At 36.5% G+C, this 17,461-nt stretch overlaps 1 protein-coding gene across 7 annotated transcripts in view; it reads left to right on the top strand.

Moving 5' to 3' along the window:
• The window catches only part of EVI5 (ecotropic viral integration site 5), a 206,246-nt gene that overhangs the window by 109,746 nt on the left and 79,039 nt on the right, over positions 1-17,461 (top strand). For 6 of the 7 annotated variants that reach the window (XM_060025628.1, XM_060025591.1, XM_060025620.1 and 3 more), the window contains one exon: positions 16,590-16,724. In XM_060025628.1, coding sequence (XP_059881611.1) covers positions 16,590-16,724 — 135 coding nt within the window. The remainder of the gene's footprint in view (positions 1-16,589; positions 16,725-17,461) is intronic. The other variant, XM_060025583.1, reaches the window with a different exon arrangement.

The following is a 17,461-nucleotide window of genomic DNA, read 5'->3' as shown; positions in this document are numbered from 1 at the left end:
GCTGTGGAGGGCTGACTGTACTAAAGAGATGGGTTTCGTTTTGCCTTTGTATGAAATGTCAATAATATCAAAGCATAAAAATAGGAAAAGCAGAATTGGAGGGTCATGTTGAGAATTAAGCTGAACTGAGTTATCAGTGTAATGTGATTTTGTTATTGGAAAAGATAAGTATTATATTTACATTTAGTATAAGCTACAGTCTTTAATACATTGGAGTCATAAATTATTAGTTTCTTTGCATAGTTTTTCATATAGTAAGACCTGTGTATAGATGTGTATCAAAGATAAAAAATGTTGGTTTATAATGAAAAAGCTAAGTGGGCAAGCAAAAACAGCCAGAATGAACTGAAGCTTTTGAAAATAGTTAAGTGTAACAAAAAGAATCTTTGTACTCTAATTCAAAGGACAAGATAGACCCATATTGTGGGGCTATGATACAACAAGTAGAAATCAAATCTCTACTTCGATTTTGCTTCCATTTTTTTTTTCTCACTAAGCAGACATTCTCCTAAACTGAAATAAACTGTAAAGCAGACATATAAAGCAGTAATGCACAAAAATAGGTGAAGTAACAGAATTTTCGTTAAATTTCTAGTTTCAAAGTAAAGTGATATTAGATATTAAAGTAACTTGCAAGATGATCATAGGAATATTATTATTTTTTTTTTTTTGCGGTATGCGGGCCTCTCACTGCTGAGGCCTCTCCCGTTGCTGAGCACAGGCTCCGGATGCGCAGGCTCAGCGGCCGTGGCTCACGGGCCCAGCTGCTCCGCGGCATGTGGGATCTTCGCAGACCGGGGCACGAACCCGTGTCCCCTGCATCGGCAGACGGACTCTCAACCACTGCACCACCAGGGAAGCCCAGGAATATTATTTTTTAAAAAGGATTTTAGAAAATAAGAGATGTTGGTTGAGGTTGGCAACTGCAGTTAGGTAATAGTGGTTAGATACCTCAGAAGAGGATCAGTGACCTTGCTGATGCTTCATTAAAAATTCCTGGAACATCTGGTTTGTGAACAATTAGATAACTTTTACTTGCTAAAAGCTAATTTACTATGCGTAAGTCATAACAAACTAACTTTGTTTCTATAACAAACAAAAATTTTTTACAAGTTGTTGGTAGCGTCTCTCATGATATTCTTGACAAGGTAGAGAAATACAGATGAAAATAGTAAACTTAAGTGGCTTTATAGGTGACTAACTATATCAAAATGGCTGTTCATGTTGAAGTAAAGAGGTGTCAGAGGTCTTTGTCTCCTACATGAAGTATTTCAGGAATGTAGGTAATATTTTTTATATATATAAATTTGTTTGTTTATTTTATTTTTTTTGGCTGCATTGGGTCTTCATTGCTGCGCGTGGGCTTTCTCTAGTTGTGGTGAGCAGGGGCTACTCTTCCTTGTGGTGTGCGGGCTTCTCATTGCAGTGTCTTCTCTTGTTGCGGAGCACGGGCTCTAGGCGCACGGGCTTCAGTAGTTGTAACACGCGGGCTCAGTAGTTGTGGCTTGCGGGCTGTAGAGCACAGGCTCAGTAGTTGTGGTTCATGGGCTTAGTTGCTCCATGGCATGTAGGATCTTCCCGGACCAGGGCTCGAACCCTTGTCTCCTGCATTGGCAGATGGATTCTTAACCACTCCGCCACCAGGGAAGCCCCTAGGAATGTAGGTAATATGTTAATGGTGAGTCAAGATTTTAAAATATTTAAACAGTCTATTCAGAATAAGAAACTAAATAAAAGATTATTTCATAGAAGTAAATCTATAGCCTGCCTCTAAGTTTAAAACTTAAAGATATATCTTAGTGATGCTTTATGTAGCAAAATTGAGAAATTGACAGCGGATCAGGAATTACCAATAATATAATGAGACTCCCTGCATTCCTTATCCCAAGTATAGTCTTCTAGAAGTATAATAATCCAGTTCAGTTCTAAGTAGCTTGTAGAAAATTTGTAGTGTTGTATCTGGTTTGAATACCAAAACTCATATGAAATGTTTACAGACTGTGTTATGGCAAGTATAGGAAGATGTGGAATCCCTGGATATTTTTAGACTCTACTAAAGAAGATTTTTATAAGAACATCACAGTTATGGTCATTTTAAAGTATTTGAGAGGTGAGGTGATCTTATGGAAAAGTGGTTAGTCTCTTTTGATATTGCTTCAGAGGGCAGAATGTGTTTAAGATCCAAAGATACAAAATCTTACCAATCGGAATTTTGACAAACGGAGTAGTTTCTTCACAAAGTAGTGAGCATACTACTGCTAGAAAGTTACCATCTATTGCTAATTGTCTTGATTACAGCCTTCCAATATAACAACATGAAGTCTTCAGAATTCTCTAAGGGTTTCAAGTCTATTCCAGCAGGAGGTATTGAATTACCAGTATAATCAACCACCACTACCACCCTCTACTGCCAGTAGTGTCATTTTATATGCTATAAATAGCTTTGGATTTCATATACAGAACTGAATTCTAATCCTGTTTTGCTAACATTGTGACCTTGGATACTCAAGGATTGGGTTTCTTTTTTTCTGTAAAATGATTACATAAGGCTAGATCACCTCAAGTCTTTCTTTTTGATTTTTTTTTTTTTTTTTTTTTTTTTTTGCGGTACACAGGCGTCTCACTGTTGCGGCCTCTCCCGTTGCGGAGCACAGGCTCCGGACACGCAGGCTCAGCGGCCATGGCTCACGGGCCCAGCCGCTCCGCGGCATGTGGGATCCTCCTGGACCAGGCACGAACCCGTGTCCCCTGCATTGGCAGGCGGACTCTCAACCACTGCGCCACCAGGAAAGCCCCTCTTTTTGATATTTTAAATGAACTTTATTAAGGTATAAATTACATGTAATAGAATTCATCAAATTAAAATGTATGGTTTGATATGTTTTGATATTAGTTGTATAACCATCACTATCACAATCAAAATGTAGAGTATTTCCATCACCCCCCATGATTTCTCTCATGTCCCTTTGCAGTTCACCTCTCTATCCCAGCAGCCGCTCTGCTTTCTGTCACTGTAGTTTTGCCTTTTCTAGAATTTCATATAAATGGAATTGTAAGGTATGAGGCTTTTGTGTCTGGCTTCATTCACTTAACATATTCACTCAATTTTTTTCTTCTTGGCAATTTTTTTTCTTTACTGTGGTAAAATAGACACAACATAAAATTTACCATTTAAGTTCACAGTTCAGTGACACTAAGTACATTTATAATATTTTGCAACAATAACCACTATATTTCTAGAACTTTGTCATCATCTCAAACAGAAGCTTTGTACCCATTTTAAAAAATAACTCTCCTTCCCCCCCTCCACCTTTTTGCCCCTGGTAACCTCCATTCTACTTTGTGTCTCTATGAATTTTCCTCTTCCAGGTAACTCATATAAGAATCATACAATATTTGTCCTTTTGTGTCTGACTTATTTCGCTTAGCATAATGCTTTCAAGGCTCATCCTTGTTGTAGCATTGCATTAATATCAGAATTTCCTTAGTTTTTATTGTGGCTGAATAATATTCCATTGTATGTATATATTTTGTTTATCCACTCATCTGTTTATGGTCATTTGGGTTGTTTCTACCTTTTGGCTGTCATGAATAATACTGCTGTGATCATTAACATACACATATCTGTTTGAGTCCCTTCTTTTGAGTATATACCTGGAAGCAGAGTTGCTGGATCAAATGGTAATTTCATGTTTAACTTTTTGGAGACTCAGCAGACTATTTTCCACAGCTGCTGCACCATTTTACATTCCCACCAGTGTACAGCGTTCCAATTAATTTCTCCACATCCTCAACAACTCTTGTTCTTTTCTTTTCTTTTTTCTTTACTGTGATTTTATTAAAAACCATCCTAGTAGCTAGTAGTAGGTGTGAAGTGGTATAAAGAAATTTAAGTAAATGGAAAGATCTCATGTTCATGTATTGGAAGACTTCATATTGTTAAGATGTCAACACTACCTAATATGATGTATAGATTTAATTCTATCAACCCTGTCAGTCTTTTACAGAAATGGGAAAGCTGATCCTGAAATTCATATGGGATTACAGGGAGCCCTAAATAGTGTAAACAATCTTGAAAAAGAACAGAGTTGGAGGACTCACATTTCCCAATTTGAAAACTGACTACAAAGATAGAATAATCAAAACAGTGTGGTACTGGCAACAGGATAGACATATAGATCAATGAAATAGAAATTGAGAGTTCAGAAATAAACCCATACATGTATGGCCACCTGATTTTCAGCAAGGGTACCAAGACCATTTGATAAGGAAGAATATTCTCTTCAACAAATGGTTCTTGAAAAACAGGACATCACCATGTGAAAAAATGAGCTTTGACTCCTACCACACACCACATAAAAAAATTACTCAAAATGGATCAGTGATCTTTATGGTTTTAAAACACGTAAGGATAAATTTTAATGAGCTTAGATTTTTGGCAGTGGATTCTTAGATATGGATTCTTTGACACCAAAAGGATGAGCAACAGCAACAACAACAACCGAGAAACAGATAAATTGGACTTCAAAATCAAACCTTTTGGGCATCAAAGGACATTATCCAGAAAATGAAAGGGCAACCTGCAGAGTTGAAAATATTTGAAACTGACATATTTAAGTGTTTAGCATCCAGAATATATAAAGAACTCTTTCAACAAAAAGGCAAACAACTCAATTTAAAAATGAGCAGAGAATTGCAGTATTACTTACCATAACCAAGACATGGAAACAGCCTAAGTGTCCACCAGTGGATGAATGGTTAAAGAAAATGATACACATGAATACACACACACATAGTGCACATGCTGGAATATTATTCAGCCAATAAAAAGAATGAAATCTTGCCATTTGCAACAACATGGGTGGACCTTGAGGGCATTATGCTGGGCAAAATGAAATAAGTCAGATAGAGAAGGCACATATCACATGACCCACTTATATGTGAACCTAAAAACAAACAACAAACCCCACCGAGCTCATAGATACAGAGAACGGATTGGTGGTTGCAAAAGATGGGAGGGTGAGTGAATTGTGGTTAAGGGGGTCAAGAGGTAGAAATTTCCAGTTATAGATAAGTCATGGGGATGTAATGTACAGCATGGTTACTATAGTTAACAATAGGCAACTGTATTTCCTGTTTGAAAGTTGCTAAAGAGTAGATACTGCAAGTTCTCATCTCGAGAAAAAAGATTGTAACTACCTATGATGATGGATATTAACTAGACATTGTGGTGATCATTTCACGATATATGCAAATACTGAATCGTTGTTTGTTTTGTTGTTTGTATACCTAAAAACTAATATAATGTTATATGTCAGTTGTACTTCAATAAAACTTTTTTTTTAAGTAAGCAGAAGACTCGAATAGACCTTTCTCCAAAGAAATATACAAATATCAACAAACGTATGAAAAGATGCTCAACATCATTAGGCTTTAGGGAAATGCAGATCAAAACCACTATGAGGTTTCCACACTCACTAGGATATCTGTAATAAGTAAAAACGAAAAGGAATGTTGGCAAGGAGATGGAGAAATTGGAACCCTTGTATATTGCTGGTAGAAATATAAAATGGTCAGCTACTGTGGAAAACACTCTGGTGGTTCCTCAAATGTTTAAACATAGGATTATCATATGACCCACAATTCAATTCCTAGATATATGCCCAAAAGAATGGAAAACTGATGTTCAGACAAGTATGTGTACACATGTTTGTGGCAACATCATTCACAAAAGAGTGGACATAGCCCAAAAGTTCATCAGCAGAAGAATAGATAGGCAAATTGTGGTATATACATACAATGAAATATTCAGCCGTAAGAAGGAATGAAGTACTGATGCATGCTATGAATAATATGGATGAATGTCCAAAACATTGAGCTAGGTGAAAGAAGCCAGACACAAAAGATCACATATTGTATGATTCCATTTGTATGAAATATCCAGAATAGATAAATCCATAGAAACAGAACAGAGGTTGGTGGTTGCCAGAAGGTTGAATGGGAAAAGGGTGAGAAACTGCTTAAGAGGTTTTACTGTGGACTGATGGAAGTGTTTTAGAGCTAGATAAAAATTTGTGGTTGTACAACATTCAGAATATCCTAAATGCCACTGAATTGTTCATTTAAAAGTGTTATTTGAATTTTGCCTAATTGTCTAAAGAAGAAGGCTACAGAACTGAAGGGTATATGGCTCAAGGAAATGACGCATTTAGTTTGAGTAATTGTGGTAGAAGGTGGAAATAAGGGAGAACATATAACATCCCAGTGCTGAAACTCATTGGTTGAGGTCAGGGTAGGACCAGAAGCAAGTGAGCTAGCTTGTATGAAGAGGCTGAGAGGACTGGAAGAGCCCTCAGGGCTGGAGTTGGGCATGTCTTAATCAGCATTGTGGTTGCATTGATACTAAAAGGAGAATGCAATGTGGAGTAGCGCAGAGCAGGTCAAGGTTGGCAACTACAGAAGTGACTTACAGTAGGTTGTCAGATGAATACCCTATAGGAACTGTAGCCCAAGGCAAGGGAGTTTAAGACATAAAAGAGACAAGAATTTGGATTATCAGGAGTTGAGTGGGCTAATGAGAGAGCAGCTTGGGCAAGTGTTGAACATGGAGGCTATTATCCATAGCTGTGATTTACGTGATTTGGGAAGATGTGGTGTTAGGATAGGCCATCTCTGTTAATGTGCCAGAGTAGAGCAGACATATTTTTATATTTTATTTATTTTTTTTTATGTCCTTCTACTTAGGAATAAGGTTGTTCCCAGAATCTCAGTGAATCTGAGATGGTCTCACTTAAAAGGGCTGGAAGTGACAGAGGCCAAGTAGGCTATTATATGAATATTGGGAATGTGGATAGTATGATAGCTAATGAGGGTGACACTCCTACAGTGAAAAGGATCAAGGTGGTCTTCAATATACTAAATTACAACTAGAAAAAAATGTAAAAAGATAAATAAGAAATACCATGCAAACACTAAGCAAAAGAAAGCTGGAGTGACTGTATTAATATCAGATAAAGTAGACTTCAGACTTCTTGGAATAAAGAGGTACATTACATGTTGGTAATATGGTCAGTTCCATAAGAAGACATAACAATCTTAGGATTGTTATGTATTTAGGAATATATGTCTCCTAATATGTGTATGCTCCTAATGATAAGGGAGCATGAAGCTGAACTGATAGAACTGAAAAGTGACGTGGACAAATCCACAGGTACAGTTGGAGTCTTTAATACCCCAGTCTCAGTAATTGGTGAAACAAGTAGGTGGAAAATCATTATGGAATGGATATCAAAGACCAACCAGCTTGGCCTGGTTGGCATTTATGGAACACTTCACCTAATAACAGAATACATGTTATTTTTAAGGACATATGGAACATTTACAAAGATATTTCTGGAGATAAAGATATTCTGGACCATAAAATAAATTTTGACAAATTTAAAGTAACTGAAATCATAAGAAGTATCTTCTTTGACTCTAACAGCATTCAGTTAGAAATTAATAACATATCTGGGAAATCCCTAAAATATTTGGAAACTAAACAACACATTTTTACCCCTGTGTCAAAGAGAACATCTCAAGGGAAATTAGAATGTGTTTTGAATTAAATGAAAATGAAGACACAACATTATCAAAATTTGTGAGATCTGCCTAAAGCAGTGCTTAGAGGAAATACTATAGCATTGAATGCTTATATTAGGAAAGGAAATAAGTCTCAAACCAACAATCTAAGCTTCTACTTCAAGAAACTAGACATGTAAGAGGAAATTCAACCTAAAGCAAGAAGGAACAAGTAATAGAGTAGAAATTAATGAAATTGAAAACAGTATAAAACAAAAATAGAGAAAATCTGTGAAATCAAATGCTCGTTCTTATAAATCATCAATAAAGTTGATAAAACTCTGTCTAGACTGACTAAAGATAGAAAAACAAAAGCCAGTTTAGGGGTGACATTGACTTTTTACAGATGTAACCAAGTTGTCTTGTCTCATATCCTGGATTTGTCTGATTCCTTTCTCATGGGGTCATATTTCCTGTAAACTAGATTCAGTTAAACATTTTTAACATTTAGATTATAGATGATGCTGTGCTTTAAATCAGGAATCACATAATGTAAGTTCCCACTATTAGTGATGATTCTGAGTTTGATCACCATGTTAAGTTTGGTTACCACACAGCCTTTCCCTTGTAAAGGTATGGTTTCTTCTTTGCCACGATTAAGTAATACGTTGGGAAATACTTCTGTACCAAATAAATATCTTGCCCTCTATTCACCTTTTACCTATGGTTTTAGCATTCTCTGATTGGGTTTCCAAAATTGAGATTTTCATATTTTCTCATTTTTTTCTGCACTGTTAGCTAATGTTCCTCTGTAAAAGAGACTTTTCTCTTTTTCCCCTTCAATCTCTCTCTCTTACTCACTATGAATACTTTTCTATCACTCCAGACTCATGGGCTTTTGTTTGTTTTGATGTTTCATATCATATTTAATGATTTTAATGCTATTGGTACAATGATATATATTAAACTTCTGAGCAGCAGTTTTTAAAAGGTAAATTTTATTTTTAATAAATTTTGAGTATTGATATGCTTTAAAAAGCATTTGTGCAGTACTCAATCATTGACTAATTGTCTTTAACACATCATTGCATTTTATGCTGGCTCTTGATACTTTGAACCTGATATTGCTGGTTTTCAAAAACGATCGTGTTAATTATTTTTTTAAATTGAGGTATAGTTGATTTACAATATTAGTTTCGGGTGTGCAACATATATATTCAGAGATTACACTCCTTTAAAGTTATTACAAAGTAATGGCTATATTTCCCTGTGCTATACAATATGTTGTGTTAATTTATTATTTAGTATTTACGCTAAATAAAATTTAATATTTACTTATATTTAGTAATTTTAAATTAAATAATATTAAACTAAGCACAAGATAAACCAAGCATTGAGATTAAATTATCCCTTTAAGTATTTGTTAAACATGTTGCATGCCAGTTTTTCTAGGAAACCCATAGAAGTAGAAATGATCCAATGATATTTCATACAGTTGCATGTCTGACTTTGTCCTTTTTGAGTGTGATGGGGCACAGATGTGTTTATATTGGATGATTTTTCCTGATGAGACCAACTGTCTGAGTCTTGCTTGATCTATTTATAAACTTTTTGCCCTATACATGACTGCTTATCATTCAGGTGTCCTGAATAAGTAATTGTTGTCCAGCAGTTTGTTGGCTAGGATCAGGGTATACAAGAAGGACTGTAACACTTAAAGCTGCTGAGCGCTGAAATGACTGCCTTTTGAGGTTGTTGGGACCTTTGTACCAGGAAGTACTTAACAGGAGGCTAGGCAAGATTTCTTTCGATCTTCCTTCCTCTTCCTATAATTCTAGAAGAAAATATGAAATAATTATGGGATACTTTTAAGAACCAAGGATTTGATATGAGGAATAAAAACTAATCTTACTTAGATTAAACACATGAATAAACATTAATAAACTAAAAACTATCCATTAGTGCAAGTTGTGAACTCGTCTAGATAATTTATTTTAGAAAGTGTGTTTGTTAAGCAGCATTTAGAATTGCCCCACACCTGATTTACCTAGTGGGTTTGTTTTTCTTTATGAATATGGAAATTAATGTTTAATATATCTTCCTGTATTATAAACACTTTTAAACTCTACTTTGGTGACATTTCAAGAAAAAGCCATTTAATTTGTAATTATTGGTAAGTTTATGTACATCTTCCTAAAAATCCAAACTAGACTGATGACTTAACACATTAAGCTTCGTAAACTCTCAGTATGCCTAGAAATCTGAACAGAAGCTTTCTTCCAAACTAATTTTGGCCTTAGTCTAAGATTAAATGTTTTATATTCATATGTAATCATCTCTTTTCAGCTTAAATAATAAGTGAACATTCATTTTAGTGGAAATAATTGTTTTCTTAACATTTTCTTCATCAAACTATCTTGGAGTTTGTGTATATAAATAATCAGAGATAATCTTCCACTTTTTAAAGGATGTGTGTAATTTTTCAGATGTTGGGAATAAATAATTTTAAAATGATATACCAAGTAAAAAATAAACTTATTTATTTTTGGCTGCGTTGGGTCTTCGTTGCTGAGCACGGGCTTTCTGTAGTTGCAGACAGCAGGAGCTACACTTCGTTGAGGTGTGTGGGCTTCTCAGTGCGGTGGCTTCTCATTGCAGAGCACAGGCTCTAGGCATGCAGGCTTCAGTAGTTATGGCATGCAGGCTCAGTAGTAGTGGCTCCCAGGCTCAGTAGTTGTGGCGCACAGGCTTAGTTGCTCCGCGGCATCCGGAATCTTCCTGGACCAGGGCTGGAACCTGTGTCCCCTGCATTGGCAGGTGGATTCCTAACCACTGTGCCACCAGGAAAGCCCCCAATTTCTCAAAAAAGTTTAGTGTGGCAAATCTTTAAATAGTACATCCATATTGCTTGGATTTTTAAAAAAAGACTCATTGGAACATGTGGTAGAGGGGATTACAAACATCTTTTTTGGGATCATATGCTGGGTGGGAGAGCAACTTTTTATTTAAGTTTTTTTCTCCTTTAATATTGTCTTGCATAGAATCATTCTGGACTCTTTGATAGTACAGGCATTTTCTCAGATGCTTTGGATGTAACAATGGAAATGTACCATATCCCCACACTATTACAAATTTTGTTTCGTTTTGAAACAAATAGATTTTTTTTTTTTTTTTTTTTTTTTTTTGCGATACTCGGGCCTCTCACTGTTGTGGCCTCTCCCGTTAAGGAGCACAGGCTCCGGATGCGTAGGCTCAGCGGCCATGGCTCACGGACCCAGCCACTCTGCGGCATGTGGGATCTTCCCGGACCGGGGCACGAACCTGTGTCTCCTGCATCGGCAGGCGGACTCCTCACCCACTGCACTACCAGGGAAGCCCCCAAATAGATTCTTATAGGTTATTTTTGCAGCATTGAATTTCCACTCCCATTGTTTAATATATGGTTTATGATGGGGGGGGGTTGTTGTTGGTTTTTAAACCAAGAGTTGACTAGCTAATTGATTCAGCAAATAAGGTTTCTCACTTACTATGAAAAGTACGGTTTAATTCTGGCAATATAGTGGTAAATTACACTATCCTTGGCATTGATTGTATAGTATTTATAGAGATAGATTTTGTGGAAATTATTTAATTAGAGTGGCAATTAGTACGACGAGAGAAGAATACAGCAATTCAGTCACATCTTCAGGCTCCACTTCTAATTCTAGTTCTCTTGCTGTTTTCACCACATCTGCAGTTACTTCTCACACTGACTTGAACCTCTCCACGTCATCCATGAGGGTTGGAATCACCTTCTTCCAAGCTTCTGTTAATATTGATATTTTGACCTTTTCCCATGAATCATGAATGTTCTTTTTGTTTTGTTTTGTTTTTTGGGGTTTTTTTGGCGGTATGCGGGCCTCTCACTGCTGTGGCTTCTCCCGTTGCGGAGCACAGGCTCCAGACGCGCAGGCTTAGCGGCCATGGCTCACGGGCCCAGCCGCTCCGCGGCATGTGGGATCTTCCCGAACCGGGGCACAAACCTGTGTCCCCTGCATCGACAGGCGGACTCTCAACCACTGCACCACCAGGGAAGCCCTCATGAATGTTCTTAATGGCATCTAGAATGGTGAATCCTTTCCAGAAGGTTTTCAATTTACTTTTCCCAGATCCATCTAAGGAATTGCTATTTATGGCAGCTATTGCGTTACGAAATGTATTTCTTAAATTTTTTGAAGACTTGAAAGTTGGAATTATTCCTTGATCCATGGGCTGCAAAATGGATATTGTGTTAGCAGGCATGAAAACAGTATTAATCTCATTTTACATCTCCGTCAGAGCTTTTGGGTGACCAGGTACATTGTCAGTGAGCAGTAATATTTTGAAAGGAATCTTTTTCTGAGCATTAGGTCTCAACAGTGGGCGTAAAATAGTCAATAAACCATGTTGTAAACAAATGTGCTATCATCAAGTCTTTGTTACCATTTAGAGAGCATAAGCAGAGTAGTTTTAGCCTAATTCTTAATGGCCCTAAGATTTTCAGAATGGTAAGTGAGCATTGGCTTCAGCTTCAAGTTTCCAGCTTCATTAGCCCCTAACAAGAAAATCAGCCTGTTCTTTGAAGCTTTGAAGCCAGGCATTGACTTCTCTTCTAACTGTGAAAGTTTTAGATGGCATCTTCTTCCAATAGAAGGCTGTTTCGTCTACATCAAAAATCTATTGTTTAATGTAGCTGCCTTCATTAATGACTTTAGCTAGGTCTTCTGGATAACTTGCTGCAGCTTCTACGTTAGAACTTACTGCTTCACCTTGCACATTTATGTTATGGAAAAGGCCTCTTTCCGTAAACCTCATGAACCAATCTGTTTTAGCTTCAAACTTTTCTTCTGCAGCTTCCTCACTTCTCTCAGCCTTCATAGAACTGAAGAAAGTTAGGGCCTTGGTCTGGATAAGGCTTTGGCTTAAGGGAGTGTTGTGACTGGTTTGATCTTTAATCCAGACCACTAAAACTTTTTCCATTATCAGCAATAAGGCTGTTTCGCTTTCTTATCATTTGTGTGTTCAGTGGAATAGCACTTTTAATTTTCTTTAAGAGGGACTTCCCTGGTGGTCCAAAATCCGCCTTCCAATGCAGGGGACGCGGATTCGATCCCTGGTTGGGGAACTAAGATCCCACATGCTGCAGGGCAACTAAGCCCACACTCCAGAACTACTGAGTCCGCGCACCGCGCACCTCAAGTAGAGAGCCCACATGCGGCAAACTACAGAGCCCACGTGCTCTGAAGCCCGTGTACCACAACTAAAGAGAGAAAACCCACACGCCACAACTAGAGAGAAGCCCACGTGCTGCAATGAAGAGCCAGCGCACCGCAACAAAAAGATCCCGCGTGCTGCAACAGAGATCCCGCGTGCCGCAATGAAGGCCCAACGCAGCCAAAAATAAATAAATATTTTTTTAAAGTTAGGATCATTGTCCAAAAAAAAAAAAACATAAAAAAAAAATTTCCTTTAAGAATTTTTCCTTGGGCGTCCCTGGTGGCGCAGTGGTTGAGAGTCCTCCTGCCAATGCAGGAGACACGGGTTCGTGCCCCGGTCCGGGAAGATCCCACATGCCGCGGAGCAGCTGGGCCCGTGAGCCATGGCCGCTGAGCCTGCGCGTCCGGAGCCTGTGCTCCGCAATGGGAGAGGCCACAATAGTGAGAGGCCCGCGTACTGCAAAAAAAAAAAAAAAAAATTTTTTTTTAAAGAAAAAAAACCACGAATTTTTCCTTTACATTCACAACTTGGCTGTTTGGTACAAGAGCCCTAGTTTTTGGCTTATCTTGGCTTTCGACATGCCTTCCTCACTAAATTTAATCATTTCTACCTTTCGATTCAAAGTGAGAGACATGCAACTCTTCTTTCTCTTGAACACTTGGAGGCCGTTGTGGTTTTATCAAATGGCCTGATTTCAGTAGTGTTGTATCTCAGGGAATAGGGAGGCCCAAGGAAAAGGATGGGGGGAATGGCCAGTCTGTGGAGCTGTCAGAACACAAACAACATTAGTAACACCGAAAGTCACTGGTCACAGATCATCCTAACAAATACAATAATAATGAAAAAGTTTGAAATATTGTGAGAATTACCAAAATGTGACACTGACTTGAAGTGAGCAAATTGTTGGAAAAATGACACTGATAAACTTGCTTGAAGTAGGGCTGCTACAAACCTTCAATTTGTGAAAATTGTATCTGCAAAGTGCAATAAAGCGAAGAGCAATAAAACGAGGTATGCCTCTATTAAATAATACCCACTGTAAGCACTATTAACAGATGGTGATATATAAGGCTATTGCGGTGGTTCAAAGAAAGGGATGAGAGCATAAATAAAAACAATGACTGTGAAGATGGAAAGCAGACAAATTCAAGAGATGTGCAAGTTACTAAGACTTTGTGATTGATTTGGTATGGGTTGAGTATAAGAGGGGAAGTTTTGGCTTGGTCAGTTGTTAGATGGTGGGATCCTTAGCATATAGTAGTAAATACACGAGGAGGAAAAGATGGGGAGTCCAGTTTTGACATGTTGAATGTGAGGTGAGTATGAGGCTAAAGAGATGAACAAAACCAGTAGGAAGTTGTGAGTATGAATCTGTAGCTTAGTAGAAAGATCAGAGCTGAGAATATGGACTTGAGAGTCATTGCTTTCTATGTATCTGTATATCTGTCAATATCTAACTATATATTTATTGTCCGTAGAGTTCCATTATTGTGTGTTCTTTTTTCCTCCCTCTTCCTGTCCCTCTTTCCCTCCTTTTTTTTTTTTTTTTTTACTATTTACATATACACAGTATCTGATAGTGTCTTTATACAGACTGTATTAGTGGATGAAATCACATAGGAGGAATCTACAAAATAAGAAAGTTAACAGGAAGATTGAGAAAAAACACACAATATTGGAACCCTGGGGCCTACTGATTGATACACACAGACATATACACACACAGATACACGTAGACATACATACCTATAATTAAGTAGTTCAGCTGACAGAGGAGACAGAGAAGATAGGTAGAACCGTGAAACAGTAATACCTCAGAATCTGAGGGAGGAGAAATTTTTGAGTTGTCAGTTGTTTTAAATTCCATAGACTATCTGGTGAAGGTAAGAGCTGAATAAAAGGGCTTTCCATTGAGTTTTTATATTGTTATTGGGTATTAATATTGTTAGCGATTAGAGCAGTTTCATCAAGGGATGAAGACTAAAGCTAGTTTGCAGTGGGTTGAGGAACAAATGGGAAATATGAGAAGAGAAATAGCATGTACACTATAGAATGTATCCCATTAACAATAGAGGATGATTAGAAGTTTTGTAAATTTTATTGATAAAAATTTGTTCCCAATATTAGTACAGTTTTTTGTTTACTTGGTTGGATCAGTTGGATTATACCAGATCAATGGTTTCATTCTCATTTTGGCTATTTGGGTTTGATGTATTCCTGGGGCTCTCCTGATAGAGTCTTGGAAAATAAGTGTGAAGTAACATAGAGCTTTAGATTAAAAGCAAAAAATTCTAGTATTACTCATAAAGTAACTATGACTAATTAAACAAAAATCATAGCACCTGCATTTTGGATGTGGTCATTCCAAAATTGCCATTCTCCTATTTGGTAAGGTAAGTATTTGCTAAGCTGTTACACCTATTGCAGATGTACTTCTTGTATTGATATATTTTTTTAATAGTATCAGAAAATTACTAGGAGAAACAACATGTAGTACACTGAATTTAAAAATTCTCATTTGCCTAATAAGTGAATGGTGCATTTTAAAAAATATCTTTTTGGGTAAGTGGGGCAAGGGAGTACCATATGTTTTAATTAAGTATTTAATAGTTTTTAAATAGAGTTTTAATTTGATATCTGTTTTGTTCCTAATGTCTTGAATAGTAAAAGGAACCATTCTTTACTTGTGCTAGTTCAGTGGGAGATTATTCCCTATGACTCTATGTTGGAATTTTGAGTTGTCGCTATTTTTTTACTACGTGAGTTAAATGTGAAGTGATAGTTTATTTTAGGAAGTCTTTTATAATGGTGAATTCAATATCTTTTTGCTTTTTTGAACAGCTTTGTGTAGAAACTAGTTTAAAAAAAGGGATTTCTAAAGTAGCTGTATTGGTATAAAGTAGGAAAGGAAATGGAAAGGTTTCATGCTTCCATGGCTAATTTCTTTATGCAGCATCTTCTTTTTCTTTGCTTCCAGCAGTCATTTTCATGAGTATATTTAAATAGATCTACATTTCTAACAGCAAATACTAAAATTTTTATTCTTTTGGGATTTAGGATGGTTCACGTTATTGTGGATGCTTTGTTTTTATTTCTATTAGGTTAAAATAGAATTTTCAGTAAATACGTACTTGTCTTCTGTAGTCTGTAATGGTGCTGTCTAATAGTAATATAATGTGAGCCAGATATGCATTTTAAAATGCCATGTTAAAAGGAGTAATTAATAATTAATGAAATTAATAAATAATAAAAATTTTATTTGATTAAATTAATATTTTGTTTAACTCGGCATTTGAAATATTATTTCAACATTAATCAGTGTACAAATTACTGAGATATTTTGCCTTTTTATTTCACACTAAACCTTCAAAATCCAGTTTGTATTTTACACTGAAAACTTTTCTTAATTTGGACTTACCACATTTCAAGTGCTCTGTAACCATATATGGCTGGTGGTTACACTGTTGTACAGTTCAGGTCTATAGAGCTGGAACAAATTCTTAGTATCTGGATGGATGGACAGATAAAAAAGATATTTATCTCCTATAAATTGGATTGTTAGTGTAATAACTGATTATGAACACCCAATAATATGATCATCTTTATGGATATCAAACCTGGAATTTTTTGTTCATTGGAAAGTTAATTGGAGGAGATAAGCTGGAAATATTAGGTGGATGGAACTTTTACAGTCTGGTTGCCCTCAATAGTTGTATTGTGTAATTGCACTTATTTTTATTATATATACATGTTCATACTTATGAAAAATTTCAGTGTATGTCTATAACTTGTAGCATAAATGCAGTTCCAACTACAATGAAGATTTTGTGCTACAGCTAGAGAAGGAATTGGTCCAAGCCCGACTGAGTGAAGCTGAGTCTCAGTGTGCACTAAAGGAAATGCAGGATAAAGTTCTGGATATAGAAAAGGTAAGAACAACATAAATGCTTTCATTCCCGAATTAGAATGGGACATGTGATAGATACTTGTTAAGTACTTACTGAGTAGTGAAATTGGACTTGGTGTTTTTGCACATTAAAAATCTTACATATTATAAGAGAGGAAAGGAAAAAAATACATGATTCCCATTTATTCTTTGTTGTTGCCATACTACTCAAAGTGCCATATTTAGGGTAAAAATGGAGATTAGAGCCCTTTTAGAGGAAAACAACCAGGATAATTTTGATATGAATAATGTTTAAATGTCAGAGAAGAGAAACTTAGGGGATAGAAATTAACCATTGTCAAGATGAATAGTACTTACAGCATTTAGACTATCACCCGAATGCAGCTGGTACAGTATCTCCCAGACTTCTCGTTTCTGAAATTCTGGGGGAAGTGGGACAATTTGAACTGTAACAGTCTACAAGGTAGTAATATTGCCTCTTGGCCATTGGCCCAGTACTAACCCTTTTTGTTTTGTTTTTTAGTATATAAAATATGCTGAAAGTATTTGTCTTAAGCACATTTCAATTAATGTAATTAAACAGAAGGCAACAACTTCTAGAAGAATTAGATTTAGCTATGAAAAACTTGCCATATATTTGTTAATTTATGGAATACTTTTTGGGTCAATCCAGACCATAGTGTATTTTTTAATTTAAAGGCTGTGCTAAACACAAGTAAAAAGAACTAAAAACATAATCACATTGGTAGTTTTTTTTAA

This window comes from Delphinus delphis, chromosome 1 (genome assembly GCF_949987515.2).
Source record: "Delphinus delphis chromosome 1, mDelDel1.2, whole genome shotgun sequence".
NCBI classification, from domain to species: Eukaryota; Metazoa; Chordata; class Mammalia; order Artiodactyla; family Delphinidae; genus Delphinus; species Delphinus delphis.
The sequence above is the reverse complement of the archived record's forward strand: the minus strand, read 5'-3'. Positions and strand labels throughout refer to the sequence as shown.